The sequence below is a fragment of the Meleagris gallopavo genome, chromosome 1, assembly GCF_000146605.3.
Source record: "Meleagris gallopavo isolate NT-WF06-2002-E0010 breed Aviagen turkey brand Nicholas breeding stock chromosome 1, Turkey_5.1, whole genome shotgun sequence".
Classification (NCBI taxonomy): domain Eukaryota; kingdom Metazoa; phylum Chordata; class Aves; order Galliformes; family Phasianidae; genus Meleagris; species Meleagris gallopavo.
The window spans coordinates 161822712-161843943 of NC_015011.2; the positions used below are offsets into that span (position 1 = coordinate 161822712).

General features: G+C 45.4%; 1 protein-coding gene across 1 annotated transcript; it reads left to right on the forward strand.

Moving 5' to 3' along the window:
* Window positions 1–330: 330 nt before the first annotated feature.
* CDADC1 (cytidine and dCMP deaminase domain containing 1) lies at window positions 331–10412 on the forward strand. Its single transcript, XM_010728805.2, has 8 exons — window positions 331–451; window positions 2227–2404; window positions 3217–3795; window positions 4255–4304; window positions 4881–5056; window positions 5610–5799; window positions 6815–6875; window positions 8717–10412. The coding sequence occupies exons 1-8, from the start codon at window positions 350–352 to the stop codon at window positions 8788–8790; spliced, it is 1410 nt and encodes a 469-aa protein (XP_010727107.1). The 5' UTR covers window positions 331–349; the 3' UTR covers window positions 8791–10412.
* The last annotated feature ends 10820 nt before the right edge of the window (window positions 10413–21232 follow it).

The following is a 21232-nucleotide window of genomic DNA, read 5'->3' on the forward strand; positions in this document are numbered from 1 at the left end:
AACATAAAGGTAAAGTTAGCCACGTCTTGGTGGTCCGATCTGCTACTTGATCAGTCTAGTGGCTGGCAGCCCTACCTGTGGCAAGGGAGTTGGACCTTGGTGATCCTTGAAGTCCCTTCCAACCCAAGCCATTCTGTGATTCTGTGACCTTGGCTCTAGCTCTGGTTGTGTTCTCCCTAGCAAGTTTATCCCCTAACCTAGGAAAGAAACATGGAATCTGGTGTGCCACTTTGGAAGGGTTGCTAGCATCTACTCTGTGGCACCCCCATAACTAGGATATGTCTTAGTTATTAAAACAATGTCATTTTCTTTGTAAATACTTTTTAATAACTATTTCTTTTTTCTTCTAATGGCAGGCCAAATACCCAGGCTTTCTAAGGTCAATCTTTTTACTTTGTTCAGTCTCTGGATGGAGCTCTTTCCTTCTCCTGAACAACAGAAGAAATCGCAGGTAAAATGGCAGAGCTTACTGTTAATTGGTCTTTCTGAACAGATGCTAACAGCTTTGTCACTAACTACTCTGTACAGAGTAGATAGTCCGGAGAAAAAGAAAAGAAAAAGCTGACAGGTTTTTTTCGAGTTTACTTAGAGGTAGAAGAAAATGTGGTGAGAGAAAAACAGCAGAACAGTTACACAAACTGCTGTCTGTGAAAAAACTTGAAGGGCAAGACATAACCCCAACAGATGAAGCAAACAGTAAAAATGCTGGTGGGTATTTTGAAAAGCATAACAATGGAGATACGGTACATACTGTGCATTTCTTAGTACCCACTGGGTGTATCATTAAGATCAGCATGACTGATGATGTAGAGAAAGTCCTTACGATGACAGTGTTAGTGGTTGTAGAGAAGTTTTCTTATGCAGTGAATGTGCACAGAACTACTCAAAACGTTTCTTGATCAGGAGCTTGTAGGCAACTACGTTAGTGACAATGAAAAGAAATCCTCCAGAATGAGTCTTCTGTATAGCTGCCAGTTATACGTCAAAGTACAGGGGTATTTGCAGAGTGTCCTGGAACAGGGAGTCTCTGTTTGTAGTCATTTATCCTCTTTAAAATGATGACTTCTTTGTGCACGGCAGACCCATGCGCTGAGACACATTGCACATATATCAACCAGGACAAGAAAAGATAGGATAATGACCTGAGTGACAAGTAGTTTTCAGAGTGTTGTACTGCATGTCCCAGACTGATGGCTGTGTTTGTGAAAGAGGGGTAGATGAACACTATAGAGACTTCAAATATAGCTTGAAATTTAGTGATTCAGTTTGGAAAGGCATGTGGGTTATATGTGGGGCTTTGGTACAGCCTTATCTCTGTAACCACAGTGAAATTGTATAATTTACAGACAGGTGTTTGGGTTACAGCTGGATTGCATAATAAGGTCTGCATCATCAGTGGGAGAGGGAACAGCTGCTTAGGAGGGTGGACAGTGATAGGACAAGGGGGAATGGTTTTAAACTGAGATGGGGAGGTTTAGGTTAGATGGTAGGAGGAAGTTTTTCACACAGAGGGTGGTGAAGCACTGGAACAGGTTGCCCAAGGAGGTTGTGGATGCCCCATCCCTGGAGGCATTCAAGGCCAGGCTGGATGTGGCTCTGGGCAGCCTGGTCTGGTGGTTGGTGACCCTGCACATAGCAGGGGGTTGAAACAAGGTGATCATTGTGGTCCTTTTCAACACAGGCTGTTCTATGATTCTATGATCAAACTAGACAGTATTTAGTTTCCTCACAACATGTGGGAATCCTGATGTAAGAACTCTTGTCTATGACTTGCAGGCTTTTTCCTTATTTAGAACCACAGTTCATTTCTATAATTGAAAAAACAGAAATAAAACTAGAGGACCTATTGGATCCCAGGATGATCAAGATTAAGACAAATTGAAATCATCAGCATTTACAGTAGCTGAATGATTGAGAGAGGCTTTAAGTTGTAGTTGATGGAATTTTCTGTGCAGCTCCTGAGTTTTATAATGGGTAAAGCTATGGTCAGAAAAAAACAGGAATTGGTGACACGTGTTGGTGTGAGATGCAGCACTCAGGTATTAAGATCCACGTGTAGGCACCACCACTGCTTAGTGGAAATACAGCAGAGGTTATTTAATGATCCATAGGAAAATTTGTACTGGGGAGGAATGTACTCCATTCTTGGTAGATGAGTGTTACCCAGGGAGAAGCTGTAACATCCCTATGGACGTAATGCTAATAATCATGCATTGTTTTCTGTAGGTAAAGAAGAGCGGTCTGGTTGTGGTGAAAAACATGACAATTATTGGTCTTCATTGTTCCAGTACAGACCTGCATGCTGGTCAGATTGCACTCATTAAACATGGATCGAGACTTAAAAACTGTGATCTTTACTTTTCCAGAAAACCATGTTCAACTTGCTTAAAAATGATTGTAAATGGTAAGTGCTGATTGTAGTGTAGTGGGAATAAATGTTACACTTGCCATTGGTAGGGTCAGAACACCCATTTTCTCTTTGATTATCCTAGCTGTAGGTGCTGATTGGCAGATTATGGAAGCCTGCACTGTTATTATTTTCCACAGTATTGAATGTGCATTTCCTGAAGCTGATGATCAAGATATTAGGGTTTGCTAATAAGACCTTATTTCTTTATGCAGCAACTCTTGTTTGTGTTGCCTGTCTCTCATGTGGGATGCAGTGCTGAGATTCTGACACAGCCATTGCACTCTCCCAGAACAACCCTAAGCCTGATGACCAGGTCCTGATTACTACATTTTTAACTTGTCCTCTCATTGCATATTAGTGGCACAGAATAAAGATGGTGCAGAAATCACAGGGAAGTACTTTAAGTTTTCCTTTTTTCAAGTGAGATGAAGACAGATTATTCACTTCCTGATACAGGATCTGCTGATATAGCTCTGCTGTAAGTTTTAGATTTGAATCTCAGCAACAGTTTCTATTATCACAGACTTTTTTATGCATTGGCAATGTATCTGTTATAGGTAAGATGCAAAATGCTGCTGCCACAAAGATGTTGGAACTTAAGAAATTTCTGTTTTGGTTTATGATCTGGTTATAGAATCAGGTAGGCTCCTGATACTGGCTGCCATTTTCATTGCCCAGCCATACCTTATACAGCACGTGGGGCCTTAAAAGACTAAAAACAGGGTTAGGCAATAATGTATTGCTTTTGAGGTTTGTGTCCCACTGTACTTCAATGGCTCCTTTTTCTGCATTATCTTTTCTTCCAGCTGGGGTGAACAGGATTTCTTACTGGCCCGCAGATCCTGAAATCAGCTTGCAGAATGAGGCATCCAATCCTGTGATGACCAGTGATGCAAAGCTTGATGCCAAAGCAGTAGAAAGGCTGAAGTCAAACAGCCGTGCTCGGGTGTGTGTGTTGCTTCAGCCTTTGGTGTACTATATGGTGCAGTTTATTGAAGAAACTTCCACCAAGCTTGATTTTATTAAAAAAATAGCAAAATCTCAGCCTGACTTTAATACTGACTTTTATACTGCGTGTAGACAAGAAAGAATTAAAGAATATGAAAGTTTATTCCTGATTTCAAATGAGGAAACACACAAGCAAATATTGATGACCATAGGACTGGAGAACCTCTGTGAAAATCCGTACTTTAGCAATCTTAGGCAAAATATGAAAGATCTGGTCTTGGTCTTGGCCACGGTGGCTGCCAGCGTCCCTGTCTTTGGTTGCTTTGGATTTTACAGCAGTGAACCACAGCCAGCAAATGAAACATGCCATCAGGGTTTGCCCCAAGAGATTGCAAGGCACTGTATGGTGCAAGCCATGCTGCTCGCCTACCGGACAGGTGAGTTGTTACTGCAGGGGGATAGGAATGGATCTCGTGTGAGTAAGTTCCTGATGATTGCAGTCTTGCTTCTTCTATTAAATTTCCTAATTTGAGCATTACCATATATTTAAGGAATGGCAGCAATTAAGAAATAAATACGAGGTTTTGATGGTTTGCAATCTCAGATCATCATGCTGGTCTGTATGTGTTCTTGGCATGTGTGTTCTTATATATACATATTGGTTGCTTTTCAGCATCTGCCAAAAAATGGACCTGGCAAAATCATAGAATGGCTGGCCTTGCTGTTGAAGCACCCCCAGCTTTTGCAGTAGACTCTCAACACTTTGAACTCTTGATCTTCCTGCATTCCTTTCTCCTATCCAGAGAACAACCTTACTCTAGGATATAATATGTTAGTATGTACATGATTTAGAAGTACCTTATTTGCTATTTACTGCTAAAATTTATGTGTTTCAGAGGATCATAAAACAGGAGTCGGAGCTATTATTTGGGCAGAAGAAAAATCAGTAAGTATTTTGAAAGTTGCCTTCTCTTGCCCTTGTGTATATGCTTGTATCTGCTTTGGGCTTGTGTTTCTTTTAACTTGCATATGCATAGTGGGTAAACATTTGAACCCATGTGTAAACTTGTACACGTGTGCAGTGCTGTAGAAAGCCCTGTACTTCTCACTATTTGTACCTAACTTTTCACTGCTTATGCTCTCAAGATGAAGGGGAAGTATAAATGAGTTCAGTAAGTGCCACGGTGTATCTGCCTCTTTTTAGCATGCTTGCTTCCCTAATTGTCAGTATTCTAGGTGACCAAATCCTTTACACTTTTTGTTCCCACTAACAGTATGCAAAAAGGGAAGCCTTTAGAGCTCAGTGTGATCTGTTGTCTGTGTTGCTGCAGTTTGCCTGCGTGGTTTCATGGAACAGCACTGTGCAGATACGCAGCAGTTGGCTGAGTTCTCTTCTAACTGCTGTAACTTGGCGTGAACTTACAATGCTTGCATACTAAACAAAATGTGAAAGCATATATTGCACAATGCTTTGACTCAGTACTCAGTTTAAACATCTCAAAATTTCATAATTTGTTTACAGTTGCAGAGAAGCTGTGATGGAACAGGAGCAATGTATTTTGTAGGCTGCGGTTACAATGCCTTTCCTGTCGGATCTGAATATGCTGATTTTCCACACATGGATGACAAACAAAAAGATCGGGAAATCAGGAAGTTCAGATACATCATACATGCTGAGCAGAACGCCTTGACATTCAGGTAATGAGTTGATTTTTACCACTGAAAAAAAAAGATGACAGTTCAGAAACAATTTTACAACAGAAGCATGATGTCACTGTGAAGAGATGTGGCTTGCAGTGTGGCTTGCAGTCCCAGTCTTGTTTATACTTATGGGGCAAAGCGTGGATGTACACAGACACAGTCAGCTGTGGGGTTTCTTCAGACAAAATCTAAGTGAACTTGGTTTTGAAAGGATATTCACTCCAGTGTGTGGCAGCCATCTCTCAAATATAAGCCACTGCCTCTGCTTCCTGTAAGACCGTGCTGTAACCTGAAATATGGAAGCGTGGCAATTGTTGAGGCTCCTGACACCATATGTGATGTGTATGGAAAGGTAGGAGGGCAGTTTCATTCACAGGTAGTAAAACCAGACCAGGTGCTTTTGTATGCTCCTGCACTTAAGCAGGAATAAGCTTGTGAGATTGTGAGAGCAGGTGCTAGACAGCACAACACTTCTTTGCTTCTTCCTGTTGTCACCATTCAAAGCTATCAAGATGTAAATTCTGAAATTCTGTTTTCTGACTGCTTGTAGGTGTCGAGAAATAAAGCCGGACGAGAGAAGCATGATATTTGTGACAAAATGTCCTTGTGATGAATGTGTCCCTTTAATCAAAGGGGCTGGTATCAAGCAAATCTATGCAGGAGATGTCGATGCTGGAAAAAAGAAAGCAGATATTTCATATATGAAGTTTGGTGAACTGGAGGGTGTAAGCAAATTTACTGTAAGTATCTAAAATACGTGTTATGTACAAAAACCCGTGGGTAGCATTAGTGGGATGGTGGAGTGAGCAGTCACAGAGCTGGCATACAGGAGCGTGCTGTTTAATCAAGTGTGAGCAGCACTGAGAGGTTGCTCTGGAACCACTGGGGAGGAGTGCTATGCCATGTGCCAGGTGGTGCCCGTTTTCTGGGATGTCATTTCCTTGCAGATTGCCCTTGGACTTGTGGCTGCTTGTTGACACGGCAGTTCACCACACTGAAGTGGGAGATGGCAGCGTGCTTTCATAGGCCCTTCTGGCAGCTCTCCAAAGAGCTGTGGTGGGTTTTGAAGGTGGCCAAGTGCACCTGTGCTCAGGGTGCTCACCATACCAAACTGCAGTCCTGTTAGTCTCGGCAGGCTTGTTTCCTCATCTCAGAGGAATAAACGGCCACACAAGCCCTAAGGGATTTTTATCCTCAAAGGAAGTGTGTGTTTGAGGGGGAGCCCTGCTTTTCTCAGCTCACAGTGAACAATGGAAAGTTACTTCTTTCTCCCCTTGCTCTTTCTTCTGTCTTCTGGAATAAGTGAGGGGTCTGGGGCACAAATCTTACGAGGAGCAGCTGTGGGAGTTGGGATTGTTCAGTCTGGAGAAGAGGAGGCTCAGGGGAGACCTCAGTGCACTCTATAACTGCCTGAAGAGAGGTCGTGATGAGGAGAGATGGCCTCTTCTCCCAGGCAACAAACAGGACCCGAGGAAATGGCTGCAAGTTGTGCCAGAGGAGGTTTAGATTAGACATAAGGAAGAACTTTTCTCTCAGAGAGTGGTCAGGCACTGGAATGGCTGCCCAGGGAGGTGGTGGATTCTCCATCCCTGGCAGTGTTCAAGAGGCGTCTGGATGAGGAGCTGTGAGATATGGTTTAGTGCTTGTAGTAGCAGTGGTGATGGGAGGATGGTTGGACTAGATGATCTTCTAGGTCCTTTCCAACCTTGTGATTCTATGATTTATGAAATAAACTTTTTTTTCTTCTTTTACCAGTGGCAACTAAATCCATGCCACCCTAATGCCGTTGAATTCCATGATCCCACAATGAGGGAAAGTAAGTGGTTTTTTCATTACTGTGTTTTATGACTGAAATCTGTAAGTAAAATCAAGCTTTACACAAATCTGAATTCCTCTGGGGATTGATTTCAGTTAGTTACATTTTTCTGTGAATGCTTCTCTAAACTTTTTGAATAGATGAACTGATGGTAAGTAAAAAATCTAAGCTTGTTTTAACAAATGCTTGGCACTTGCACACATTACAAAATCTACTAATGCTATTGTTAAGATCATTTCAGACTACATTACCATGTTTTATGTTGTGTTCTGTAAAAACTTTAAGGGACTTGGAGTGCCATTCTTCTCAGAAGAAATTAGGCTCTGAGTCACTTAAATGAAGAACCTACAGCAGTGTTTTTCAGTGAACATTTATACATACATTTTTGTTTTGCTCTGAAAGTAATGCCTCCTATTTATTTCCATGGAAACTACAACAGATATAAGAGCCCAATAACACTTTGATAAAGGAAATTCTCATCTGCAAAACACTGTTTTTCAACACAGTCACCATGATTAGCTATGTATTTTCATCAGCAATGAACAAGAGCTTGCATGCTGTGCTTGTAAAAAATCTGTACCAGCAGAGGTGACCTCTATTTCACAGCTGCTATGATGGCACCATTGCTAGGAAAATGTTGCCTGTGCAGCCTGTCTTTCATCAACAGATAGAAGTCAGCATGTGTCTAATCTGGACTACACAGAGGGTGTAATAGGACAATCCAGCCAAGGTTGGCAGTTTGCTCTGCAGTCTTCAAACTGGAGCCTGGTATTATTGCATTGCAAAAGAAAACTCATCTTCTTCTCTGGAAGTTCAAGCTGAACTTAGTCAGCGTCACAGTGTAGCAGTTAGAGTGTCATGGTTTTTCTGAGCTCCAGGAAATCCAGAAGGATCACCACTTTCCTATCCCAAAAGGCAGCATACATCACTTTATGTGCCGAGGGCTGCATCTCGAACATTCAGCAAATGTCAGTGAATGTCAGTGGGTGCAGTTTTTTCTGCATGGAGAGATTCAGTGACACACCTTTGCTTCATCTTCCACGTGAGATGCATTTTGTCAGAGTGCCCCGCTGCAGCCATCTGTCACACAGCAACAAAATGTAATGGGATATTGGTGGGAAAGTTCATCCTTTACTGCCACACCTCCAACATTCACTTCTGACATGGTGGGCCAGCGTAGCAAGTTAGGAGGCATTACTTTTGGGGCAGCCGTGGTACTGTCAGCCACCAGTGCTTAAAATGTTTCTCAGCCTGGGTGAAAACCATTGGAAAAGTAAGTTAAATAATTTCTGTGCTTCAAGCAGAAAAGGCGGAGAGCTGGCAGTAGCTCCAAGCTATGAGTACTGTGCTAAGAGCAGGTGTTTTTGTAGCACGTGAATAGCTAATTCCAGCTAATTCCTAACAGGTAGAGAGCTGTGGAGAAGTCTCTTCCCAGCATTTTCCTTACAGGTCGTGGGAAGAAAGAAAGAGGGAAGACTTCAGGGTGGTGTTTAGTAATCAGTGCATAATGTCGGGGTGTGTTTGTCCCTCTGTGTCCTAATGGGTTTCAGCTGAAGAAAGATTCACCCTGTGGTACCTTTTGTCTGACACCTTTTTAATGGTTAATTTCTCTAACAGTGTTTCCTCAGGGTTGGCATGCTTCCCTTCTCAACACTGAACTGTTCTAATTTGCTCTCTTTCTGCAATACCTTCCTCTTGCAATGACTATTGTGTGATCCCTTCATGGGAAGGAAGACAATCTCTCCCACCCCCACCCAGTGTTACTCCCTGTGCTTGTATGCGTTGAGTATTTAGACTATGCTTCCTCTTGCATTAACATTTCACTTTTGTTTTTTGTCTAGATGGAGTTCAGAAGACAAAATCAGTAGATGACCAGCAGCACCAGAACAAGAAACTGTGTCTTGGTCACTACTGAATAATCACTTAAGCACTCCTGCATTCTTGCTCTATACTTTTTATAATGCAGCCTGTTTGCACTTTCAAATAACGAAGGATTTTATTTATTGTTTGGAAAGTGATTTTTAGAATAACCTTATTTATGATGCCTTGAATGTTTTACAGAATTACTTGAAGGTCTTTTTAATTTAGAAGTTCCTGGGGAAAAAATGCTGCTTGTATTTTCTATGAAAGTAATTGGGTGGCAAATAATTCTTAATGCATAAGAACAAATGCAGAAATTTGTTGCTGGTAGATCAGAGGAATAATAAAATGTTATCTCTTTGCTTGGTATAGGGATTGAGGGAATGAATTTCTAAGTTCTGGGTTAGCAGAATGCAGAAATAAGCTGTGGTTCAAGTAGAGTACTCAAAGGAATCTCCAAGAAAACAGTAGATAAGTCATCACTTGTAACTAGCCCAGTTCCTCAAAGTGGCTTTTGCTTCTCAGTCTGTTTGTATAATGGACACTGCCACTGGCACATAATGGTTGTTAGAGAAGTGATTTGGAAATTGTTTGTCTCTCATATATAATTTCTTCCAAGTACCACAGCAGCACAGCTGTTTTCTTCTGTGGTACTTGCATCGCTGTGGTGTGTTCTCTGTGCTTCCTCAAGCACATCCCATCTGAATTAATTTAGACCTTTACTTCCATCCTGGAAACCCTGCAAGGAGAATTGTGTCCTAAGATTCTGCTTGGTTTCAGTTTGTTCCTTGCAGGCTTTGGATAGCAAAGCTGTGATGGGACAGCATGCAAAGCAGTGTTAACATAGCATTAATTGCAGGGAGACTGTTCTCACGCAGTCTGGTCCTGCAATTTAAGGTAGGTTCTTGATGCTCAGAACTGCAGCAAGGAGCTGAGATTCCTTACGGCTCATCAGATAACTTCATATCAGAACTGCGGAATGCTTGTATCCTCTTACCATCGTGAGAATTTGCTCTTACTGAAGCTGGGTGAAGGCTTTCTCTCAGTTTAGTGAAACTGAAGACAGCCTTGGGCGAGAGGTGAGAGGTGTTTGCAGTCAGCAGCAGAAATGTTGCCAGGCGAGTGGCTGATCCACCACCACTGCTGTCCTTTCCCAGGAGCAGGATGCAAATATGACGCTGTTTGTCAACCAAGGGAAGGATGATGAAATCCACTTTTTGCATCACACCTCAAAAATTTGCACAGTAGCTCATGAGGAAGTATCTGATCTGCTGCTTCTCTGACTGAACTGCCACCAGCTCTTGTGGTCCAGAGCACAGGGCCTGAGATCCTGGACCAGTAGGTCCAGCTTGCAGGAGGTCTGTGCCTCTGTCAGACAGAGAGTCCAGCTTGGGCCTGGGGAGGATGTTCCTGTTCTGGATGTCATGCAACCCTCCAAAACTGATTTTCTTCCTCTTGTCAAGTTCCATGGCTTTTAACTTCCACTCGAGTTTAAAGTTGAATATTGGTGCTTCATAAGCGAGACTGTCACTATAATCTGTTTTAAATCAAATATTTTACTTTGTCATACCGTTTTCCTTCCATTTCTTGTAAGCATCCTGTGTAAGAGTGATTGCTCTTGGCTTTTTCTACAGATTAGAAGAACACCGCCTAGATTAAAACATCCCCATACCCTGACACCTTCATGTTTCCATCATCCATCGGCAGTGTTCTCCTGCTTGAGGTAGAAGCAGGGAAGAAAATAAGTGCAGATTTAAGGCTTCTTGAGGTTTTATCCTCATCAGTCAGCTGGTGTCAGAGCAGGATAAGTCTGTGTCTTTATGGGAACGGCTCAGATGGAAAAGTCCCTGAAAGGTGGTGGGTGGCCTGGGTACAGGGAGAGGCAAATCGCGATGTACGCATCAAATCTCACACATGTTAAATAACTGCACTGCAGTGGATGCTGCTGGTAACCTTCATGAGGAGTTACGATTTTACCTTCAGTTTTTATTGGTTTTTTAAAAGGGATTTTTGTACAAAACTTTCTGTGAAACTTAGAATTGCTTTTAAGGCTGAAGGCTTGCAAGTCTGACCTGCTGTCACACTGTCTTTGGACAGATTCCTCCAGAGGTTCACAAATATCCATAGGCTCTGATGATCTGTGTAACTCTGCTTTGTTTCCTGCTGGGATTGCAGAATAGGAAGAAGGTGAGCGGGGGTTTCTCTTGACCCACAGACTGTGCAGGCACTGCTGTGCACCTCATCTGCTCGCCCAGGGGAGGCATGCGAGGTCGGGCATCTCCTGTTGTGCTTCTGCAAATGAACTGTAGGGTGTGTGTTTCTTACATCAAAAGAAAAATGTATTTAAAGTTAAGAAATGTACAAGCTATATACATATATATTTTCTATATACATATGAAATTTGTGTACGCATTTTGGGTCTCTTTGGTTCATCTCAGAGCAGCCTTTTCAATTGCAGTTATGAGCTGCTGCTAACAGTTTGGCCTCTTGACCAAGAATTACAGAAATTCTCTGCTAATTGTTTGCCTTACAGCAAAAGATGTTTTCTGCTAATAAATGATTCTGGCAGTAAGTACTGAAGTGTATTGTTGAGCTTCAGATACAACGTTTGGCTTTCATTGCCTGGATCTGATAAGCGACATCGTCTGGAGACTGGAAAGGCAAAGCAGGCAGATGCTTTTGGTCGATTTCTAACAGATGCAAGTGGTTGTGTCACTAATGAAGGTGGTCACCGTGTCACATATGTGGAGCTGACTGTTCTGCACAGCAAGGGAACTGCAGAGAGCTGTTGTCAAACACTGCACTGATCGTCCTTGGGCTCCTTCTGCTTCCCAGGCTGCGCGGTGCCGGTTCTGCAGCCCACATACGTGGCACGGTTGGCCACCTGGACAGAGCATTTTCAGACCCGGGGCAGAATGCGCTGCTCTGCGTGCTGCAGTTCTGCTCTCTTACAGGAGGTGGTAGCACACTGCAGCTTCCCTTGGAACTGCCACTCCGCTGGCAGCTCCCACCCGTTCTCCTGTTGCAGCATTCACACAGCTGACAGCTTGAAGTCAGGGATGCTCCCTCCTGACTCCTGGCACGGCTGCGGGGTGGGCAGTGGAGCGGAGAGGCTGCAGCCCTCGCTTCCTCCCGCTCCTCTCCCAGCACTGAGCTCAGTCCTGCAGCCACAGCTCCCCCAGGTGCCGATCTCGGGGAAATGCGGAGCTGTTGGACCGATGGAAACAGCAAATTCCATCTTCAGCTCGAAGACCCCGTCTTTATTTAAGTAGGAGCGTGCCCTCACCTGCTGTGAAACAGCAGCACGGCGCTTGACGTCTCATTCACCCTTTGTTTTGCTTCTTTCAAAGAGCTATGCAAGTTGAGCTTGGAGCTGACCCAGCTAAGAGGTGTGTTGGCAATATCTGGCGTCAGGAGAAGTTCCTTGTGCAACAAACTGCAAAGAACCCAAGAAGTCCTTTCAGTGTAAGACCAACCCTTTTTTCCTCTTTTCCCACACGCACAGACTTCCCACCAGCCCCTACTGCTGTGGTTGGATGGCCACCATCACAGTGGGCAGAGGATGGCTGCTGGGCATGTTCTGCTCACACCAACACTGGCAGTGGGTATCACCTCTCCTCGTGCTGCAGACAGACCACAGCCTGAGGTGCCAGGAGAAGGGCAGAAAGAATGTGGCACCACACAGCTTGGCTCTCCCGCAGGGCAAGAGGGGAAAAAAAAAAGACAACAGTCATAGAGATATGGCTTACTTGGTAATCATGCCTTTAATAGCTTGTAAATATTTTCTTTTTAAATTCCAGGCAACTAAGATGTGCTTTTTTTGTGACATATCTGACATCTGAAAAAAAAAAAACCAACCCAATACAAGCCCATGACTCCACAATCTGTTCAGTTTCATCCCTTTTCTATAGCACATAAATAAAAGTATCAGTCACCCCAATATACAACAGTTTTATGAAGGAAAAAGCCTTGCTCCAATTTCACAATTCAGTTGGCCTTTCTATCTGAAGCATTAGGGCCAGCTTTGGCTGCAAAACAGCCTTACAACAAACAGGACAACTCAGGACTTCAGCTGGCAAGAACTCAAGACATTTCCACTCCTTGCTCTCAAACTCCACATCCCGATGAAGCTCCAGAGAACACCTTCAATCCCACTGAAAAAAGACCCCACACTGTCCCAACACACCCAGGAAACACTGTTTGGATCACAGAGCTTATTCAACTTCGAATGTGAGCAGTGCAATGATTGCCCTTGTGGAACCTGAATCCACGCGTGAATGACCAGGGATAGAAAACACCAGGTAAGCAGCAGCCTTTGGGATGCTCCAAGGCCTCGACGTGAGCACCCAACCGACGCTCTCAACTTTGAGAGCAGCTCCCAGCAGCCCCGGGGCCACAAACCAGCTCACACTGAGGCCACATCTCACCAAGAGAGGTGCTCTCACCTTCCTCTAATTGGGCACCCTGCAGTGCTTGATTCTGCCCAGCCAGGTGCCTTCGTCCACCTCCCCAGCACAGACTGAACGGAAAACCTCTGATCTAGGGTTAAAGAAAGCTTAGAGACGAGAACACAAAAGCAAAGGAGAAACGTGACTGTTTTGGCTAAAAAAAACAGAATCTGTAACTGCAGCTAACTCCAGAGACAAATACTCTTTCACAGTCGTGTGTGTGTGCAGCACTCAAACAAAGTCACAGCTATGGGTGCAGAGGGAAAGCATCGGCACACAGGAGCTCCTCGTGCGCTCCCCAACACGCGAGCCTGCCCACAGAGATAAGCTAGGAGGTTTGTCCTTGTCCTCCTTGAGCACAAATGGAAATCTGGCAGAGGGGCGGCTAGTTCGGAGGGTTTCTAAACTGACATAAATAATTCTAGTCTTGATTAAAAATAATATATTATTCTAGGTTGTTTTTTCTTTTAGTTTTCATGTAAAACCCCTATACTCTTGACATCTAGGAACAAAGACAAAATAAAAAACCCAGGCACTTGCCGTGCCTTTTCAAGCACTATTGTGGTGTTTAAGGGACAATGAGGAACTTAACAAATGAGATTAATGCCTACAGTGGAAAAGGAGTGGAGTTCTTTATGCCGTCGGCTTCTTCAAGTCTCGGATTTGCTTGATCAGGTAGTTCTTCTCATCAGTGAACTGCTCATCATCCGTCCTCTCTTTCTGGAAATTGCTCAGAAACTCGATGAGTTTGGGTTGGTTTTTCAACAGGATCTCCACGATGGGCTGCGTTTTGTTTGGACTGGCCACAAAAACCTGCATGCACACAAAGCAGGAACGGCAGGGAGAGAAGAGGGAGAGGGGAGAGGAGCCGTCAGTCACAGCGCTTCTCCAGCCACAGCTCCCCAGCCATGCAGGCTGGCAGAGCAGCACTGCGCACACCTTGTCCCAGGGCACAGAGCTACGGATGTGTTGGTTCAATGCAACCTGGAGCAAGGCTGTGCCTGTGTGTGGTGTTATTTCCCCTCCATTTTATTCTTTGTTGATAAAGAGCTTGATTGCAAATCCAGCTGTTGAGAGCGGGCTGTCCTTCCTCAGCCTCCCCCACATGCAAGTCTTAAGACATTTGTTAATTGTAAGTTGAATGGAAAAGCTCCGTGTCAGCTTTGATATCCTTTCCATACTAACCCAGGCCTAAAATTAGCCTTGCCAGCTTTGTTTTGGTTTGGAAGACGCGTCAGAGGCTCTGCTTCCCCTGGCCTAATGCGATCCCAGCAGCGTGGAAATTTACAGCAGGCGGAGCAGTGCTGAGGGCTTTGGTCTGCCCTCAGCAGGGCCAAGCAGAGAGGCGGACCATCCTCAGGGGGAAATTCTTCACTCAGAGGCCCTGGCACAGCTGCCCAGAGAAGCTGTTGGTGCCCGAACCCTGGAGGCACTCAAGGCCAGGCTGGATGAGGCCCTGGGCAGCCTGAGCTGCTGGCTGGCACTGCCCATGGCAGGGGGTTGGGACTTTGAGGTCCCTTCCAACCCAGACTACTCGATGGCTCTGTGACAGGACACCCAGACACTCACCAGCACTGTGGGCATACTGCTCTCGTCAAATAATCACTTGCTAAGGCTTAGCTGAGCTGCTCTCTCATTTTCCCTCTTGTAAAACCCATAACTCTGAACATCATCCCTGCACTGATGCTTTTGCATTTTCTCCAGCACACTGACAACGGGAACTCAAGGCCAGCAGTGCCAGGACCAAGGAGGCCAAGGAGATGGGGGCTCAGCCAGAGCCCTGGAGGAGCTCCCATGTGGGCTGGTGCTGAGGTTGCCATGGCTAGTCAACAAAACAGTGCTGAGCACTTGTGCAACGACACAAATAACTTGAACTATTTGCTACCCAACGAGAAGAAATTAAGGATGGACAGAACTGGAAAACAGACAGTTACCCTTTGAGCCTGTTCAAACCAGAATAAAAACAAACATCTGCTGACAGCACAGAATGGCATTTTGTCTGGACCAGTGCAGGCGGCACCATTGCTCAGCCCAGCACGTGGCTCCTGCAGGTTTCCTCTCCTGCCTTTTTGCCCACATGCAGACCTGAGCTATGTCCTGCCATGTGGGAGTAGTTGCCTGCATGCAGTTGTGTTACATGAGGTGCAATGCACACAGTGACCCACGCATGGCCAGCCTGTGTCTCTCTGCAATGAACAGGGATATTTACAGCTTTATGCCACATCCAGCTTCCCAACAACAGCACCCACAGCCAGGACTCCCAGGGATCCCTTCGGGGCGGCCACCCCACAGTAACAGCTGTCCTGCATGGTGCTCCAGTCCTTCACAAAGCAACATCTGGCCAGGGACACTTCTGTGTCCAAGAGAACCAATGGCATTCTGGCCTGCATTAGAAATAGTGTGGCCAGCAGGAGCAGGGAGGTAATCATCCCTCTGTACTCAGCACTGGTGAGGCTGCCCCTCGAGTACTGTGTTCAGTTTTGGGCCCCTCACTACAAGAAAGACATTGGAGCCCTGGAACGTGTCCAGAGAAGGGAAACGAAACTGGTGAGGGGTCTGGAGCACAAGTCTTATAAGAAGCAGCTGAAGGAGCTGGGATTGTTCAGTCTGGAGAAGAGGAGGCTCAGGGGAAGACCTCAGTGCACTCTACAACTGCCTGAAGGGAGGTTGTGATGAGGAGAGATGGCCTCTCCCAGGCAACAAACAGGACCCGAGGAAATGGCTGCAAGTTGTGCCAGAGGAGGTTTAGATTAGACATAAGGAAGAACTTTTTCTCTCAGAGTGGTCAGGCACTGGAATGGTTGCCCAGGGAGGTGGTGGAGTCGCCGTCCCTGGCAGTGTTCAAGAGGCGTCTGGATGAGGAGCTGTGAGATATGGTTTAGTGCTTGTGGTAGCAGTGGTGATGGGAGGATGGTTGGACTAGATGAACTTGCAGGTCCTTTCCAAACTTGCAGCTCTATGATTCTATGATTCTGCCAGCCCCTGGGCATTTGCTTCTCAGCTACCCCACACCTGACAGACTGTCAACAGCACACTGCTGCCTGCAACAGCTGGGGAAGTTCAGGTTGGAGATTAGGAAACATTTCTTCTCTGAAGGAGTGGTAATGCAGTGGCCACCTGCGCAGGGAGGTGGTGGAGTCCCTGTCCCTGGAGGTGTTCAAGAACTGTGCGGATGTGGCACTGAGGGACGTGTTTAGTGGGAATGGTGGGATGGACTGACAGCTCAATGAGATGTTCTTAGACGTCTTTCCCAACCTTAATGATTCTGTGATTCTATGAATGCAATATTCCTTCCCTTGCAAAGCATGTTGATATTCTGCTATTGATCTGTTGTTTTCCCACAGCTTGAGAAATAAAGAGGCTGGATATGTAAATCTGAATGCATTTGGCTTTTATCCACGCTGTGCCGGAGGTCCCATGGTATGAATGCTCAGCTCTGGCTCAGCAACAGCAGCCCCATACCCCATCCACACTGATGGAGGCCAGAAACATCCAGCACCTGGGCTGGCAGAAGCCCCACGGCACCTGGACAGCTTCCTTTGAGGAAAGCAATGCACAAACCTGCAGGCAAGGGTGAGGAAAACAACCCAACAGGATGCTGCTGCAAGTTTCTCATTCTGGAGTTCAATTCCCACTCTGTGACCATCAGATAGAAGTTAGAGATTTCAGTGGTAAACCAGCATTTCAAACTTGTTCTACAATGGGCATTACCAAAGTCAATAAGAACTTAGTTTAATAGAGGATGTCACATCCTGTTCCTCCCGCTGCTCGATTACTTATGGATTATTATTGTCTTCCCTTTGCAAAGCTGCCAGACTGAACCTTCACACACACCACCCTGACGGACCGTCCTGCTCAGTGTCGGTGGGGACTCGCAAAAAGAGAAAGTTAGAGGACCAGACAATTCCTGAGAAGCCACTCAATGCCACAGCCAAGCAAAGAAAATCAATTCTGCAAGTATTGACTCAGTAGCTTCACACAGCCCAGGATTGGGACCCCTGTATGGTTCTGCTTGTAAATGGGCCCCCCATTCAGAGCTCTGCATTGTTATAAAGATGGAGATCAATCTCTGTAAACAGCAATCATGAATGCCTGCTGGGATATTTTCACTGAAATGAGGTTTCACTGAAGCTAGAACACTTCAGGGAAAGTCTCCTTCACCCATGGCTTTATTGTAAGGGACTTAATTCTGATACACGAGAGACCTACAGCAAAGAGTATTCATATAAAGATTCCAATCCTAAAAATAGCCCTTTCAGCACAGTTTTGTTTAGTGAATATATTTAACAGGACTGGAATGAAAAATCAACTGAGAAAAACTTTCCTGAAGTGGAACTCTTACTCTCTTCTGCATGAGAAGTCATACACCAAAATCACTCAGTTAGGGAATCTACCCTCACTTCCTTAGGAGGAAGTTTTTCACGCAGAGGGTGGTGACACACTGGAACAGGTTGCCCAAGGAGGTTGTGGATGCCCCATCCCTAGAGGCATTCAAGGCCAGGCTGGATGTGGCTCTGGGCAGCCTGGTCTGGTGGTTGGTGGCCCTGCACGTAGCAGGGGGGTTGAAATGAGATGATCATTGTGGTCCTTTTCAGCCCAGGCCATTCTATGATTCTATGAACCAGCAGCCATTGCCATCCTCGGGAAGCCCAGCAGAGACAAGAAGGACACACTGCCACACACCTGGCTTCAGGCTAAACCCAGAGGACAAAGTCAGGACAGTCCCATTATGTGCCTGTGTGCAGAGCAGGCTGCAGCAGGCAGCACCGCATGCGCATGAAAGGGAATGGAGGAACGAAACCGAGGTCACAAAACACAGTGTACTCACTCTATTTTTAGATGTACACAGTAAAATATATCTTGCTATATGTCTGCTTGAGAACAAGGATTACATAATCCCAACTTGCTACTCCAGGGTGTTTTCCTCAAAATAACCTGTTTGTTTGCATTAAGCCTTTATCTGTAAATGCACTGGGTAACACGGTGACCTGTACCTCACTCGTGTACATCTGAAGCTGTGCTCTCCCCTTTGGGCAAGCAGGCAGAAGGCTCTGCTCACAGCTTCACAAACCCACCAAAGGAGCTGCAGAGCCTTCCCCACCATTTGCTCGTCGGAGTGTGAATGCTCAGGGCTGACACCTCTTCACGGGAGCAGTGCAGAGAGAGCTGGTGCCTGCCAAAGCCCTCAGCTCCAGGGGACTGCACTGGGCTATTTCTGAGGGAGAAGAAAGAAGGTGGGGTGAGTTAGCCTTTCCTAAGGATTCAATAATCTGATTGGAAGGCTCTATGACTCTATGTCCAGGGGCCCATCCTGGAACTGGGACATCTTTATCAGTGACAGAGACAGTGGGATTGAGTGCACCTTCAGCAGGTTTGCTGATGATACCAAGCTGTGTGGTGCAGTTGATATGACAGAAGGGAGGGATGCCATCCAGAGGTACCCGTGCAGACTTGAAAAGTGGAACCGTGTGAATCTAATGAGGTTCAAAAGAGCCAAGTGCAAGGTGTGGTACGTGGGTCAGGGAAATCCCAGATACATGCAGACTGAAAGAACTGAGAGGAGCCAGGCCAAGGACTCGGGGGTCATGGTGGATGGAAAGTTGAACATGAGCCAGCGCTGTGTGCTTGAAGCCCAGGTGGTCAACTGTACCCTGGGCTGCATTAAAAGAGGTGTGGCCAGCAGGGAGAGGGAAGGGATTGTCTCCCTCTGCTCTTGTGAGGCTCCATCTGCAGTAATACATCCAGGCCTGGGGCCTCCAGTACAGAAAGACATGGAGCTCTTGGAGTGGGCCCAGAGGAGGGCCACAAAGATGATCAGAGGGCTGGAGCACCTCTTCTATGAAGAAAGGTTGAGGGAGTTGGGTTTGTTGAGGCAGGAGAAGAGAAGGCTCTGGGAAAACCTCATTGCAGCCTTCTGGTACTTGAAGGGAGCGTATGAACAGGAAGAGAGTAAAATTTTTACACAGGAAGTCAGTGTGGGAATGATTTTAAAATAAAAGAGGGGAGATTTAGGTTAAATGTCAAGGGGAAGTTCTTCCCCGAGAGGGTAGTGAAACCCTGGCACAGCTGCCCAGAGGAGCTGCGGGTGCCCCAACCCTGGAGACACTCAAGGCCAGGCTGATGGGGCCCTAGGCAGCCTGAGCTGCTGGATGGCACTGGCCACGGCAGGGTGTTGGAATTGGATGGGGTTTGGGATCCCTTCCAACCCAAGACATTCTATGAGATACTGGCAAATCCCCCCCCACACACCCCATGGGACATCCAGCTTTGTATATCCAACAGCCTTCAGGGTGATACTGCAAGGCAGAAAATTCCATTTTGCTCCGGCAACAGAAGGAGGAGGAAGAAGCTGGGAGGAAGATCAAGCATCTTCTGAGAGGAGAATGGAAGCAAGCACTGCAAGAAGATACTATCTATCCTCGATTTCCTACTCAAAGCACCCCAGATGAGTAGAATGTGCTTAGGGCAAAAAGGAGCACCAGCATTTTCACCACCGAACAACCTGCCAAGTATTTTTGCATTTGAGATGTTCATCATTCCAGTCTCTCTTACAATTCTGAATCATTAGAAATTGCCTCATGGACTCGCATCTCTTTTCTTTCTTTTTTTTAGGTTGGCTGCAGCATAGGAGAGTTAGAACCCGAATGCTTACAAAACAAGCACTTTTGCATTTCAAAGGTGTCTAACTGGTGAAACATCTACATCAGGAAATTTAAACCTAAATCTTTTGGCATCTCAGTCAGGACAGCAATACCCACTTTTCAGCAGACCTTTGATTTCAAATCACTGCGGGCAGTGTGCTGTAATTTCAACCAGGCTGCAGAGGCATTTTGTGAGCACAATCTAAAAATGCAGGCACAATTTAAAATTTATGAGATTAAAAGCTAAGGACCGGAGTTTTCTCCCAATTACACTAGCACAGAATCATTACAGCTGATAAGAGAATTGGGCTCAGGGACACTAACCCAGAAACAGTGAGCAGGGACACTGCAGAACAAGGCACAGGAATGGAGCACTGTTTTACCGTTCTCCTGAATACTTAAGGATTTCCTTTTCTAGTTCTCCAGCAATTAGAGTTCAATTTGAAAAGTGAAGTCAGAGGAAAATACTTTTCTATGACCTTCTCTACAAAGCTAATTCACAACAGGATTTTCTATAACATATTCTATACCTCCCCTGTCCACCTGGGAGAAGCTGAATGCAGATAAGCCAGCCCCTCCCAGTCAGGGAGCTTTGCTTTACCTCTACAGTTACTCTGCTGTGCTGCTGCTGTGGTAAACAAGCAATTTCCAGCCGATTGGGTTCTTCTCTGAGTCTGCAATTCCCACACAATGAACACTGCGTATACAAGATAGCACAAGGCACTGCTTTAATGCTGTTAATGGGTACTGCTGGAAAAACACAGCAACATCCCACAGAGGATAGTATCTGAGGACAGAGTTTGGTGCTTTGAACTGAAAAGACACAATGTCACCATCATGCACTATTTATTTTGCTCAGTATGATGTCCACGGTGTAGCAACTGCAAGAGGTTGACCAAAGCTGAGTCTACAATCCCTGCATTGTAATTGGAAATGCAACATGAGCTGTGAGTAAAGGAGAAGGAAGGAATGGGAAGGCAGAATGGGAGCAACAGCAACGAGTGACACAGTTGCACACTGGAGTCATTTTGAATTATTCAAAATCCTTTCTCAAAATAGTAAATTCAGCTCTTCCCAAGGCCTAGGCCATGCCTATCATTAATTCAGGACCAGCCTATCATTAATTCAGGACCAGCACGTCCTGAATGTGTTTCATGTGTTTCATACATACAAATATGGCATTTCTTCACAGAATGGCAAACAGAACATAGTCCTCTGAACCGCTCCCTCCACAGGTATCTCAAAGCTGCAACTTGAGCCTGATTGCTCTCATACCCTGGAGCCACAAACCTCCTGGAAAGGAGAAGTTACTCATGGGTGGTTCTGCTGACTATGGAGGAAATCAGCAAGGAAACAGCTTACCAAGCTTATTTCAAGGAGAGATTTTTTTTCCTTTTTTAATTTTGTT

Coding starts and splice junctions, on each gene's coding strand:
- CDADC1 (XM_010728805.2), top strand. CDS start 350: ATGGCAGGCCAAATACCCAGGCTTTCTAAGGTCAATCTTTTTACTTTG. Junction 3,796..4,254: donor GCTGCTCGCCTACCGGACAG/GTGAGTTGTTAC, acceptor TATGTGTTTCAG/AGGATCATAAAACAGGAGTC. Junction 5,057..5,609: donor CAGAACGCCTTGACATTCAG/GTAATGAGTTGA, acceptor GACTGCTTGTAG/GTGTCGAGAAATAAAGCCGG.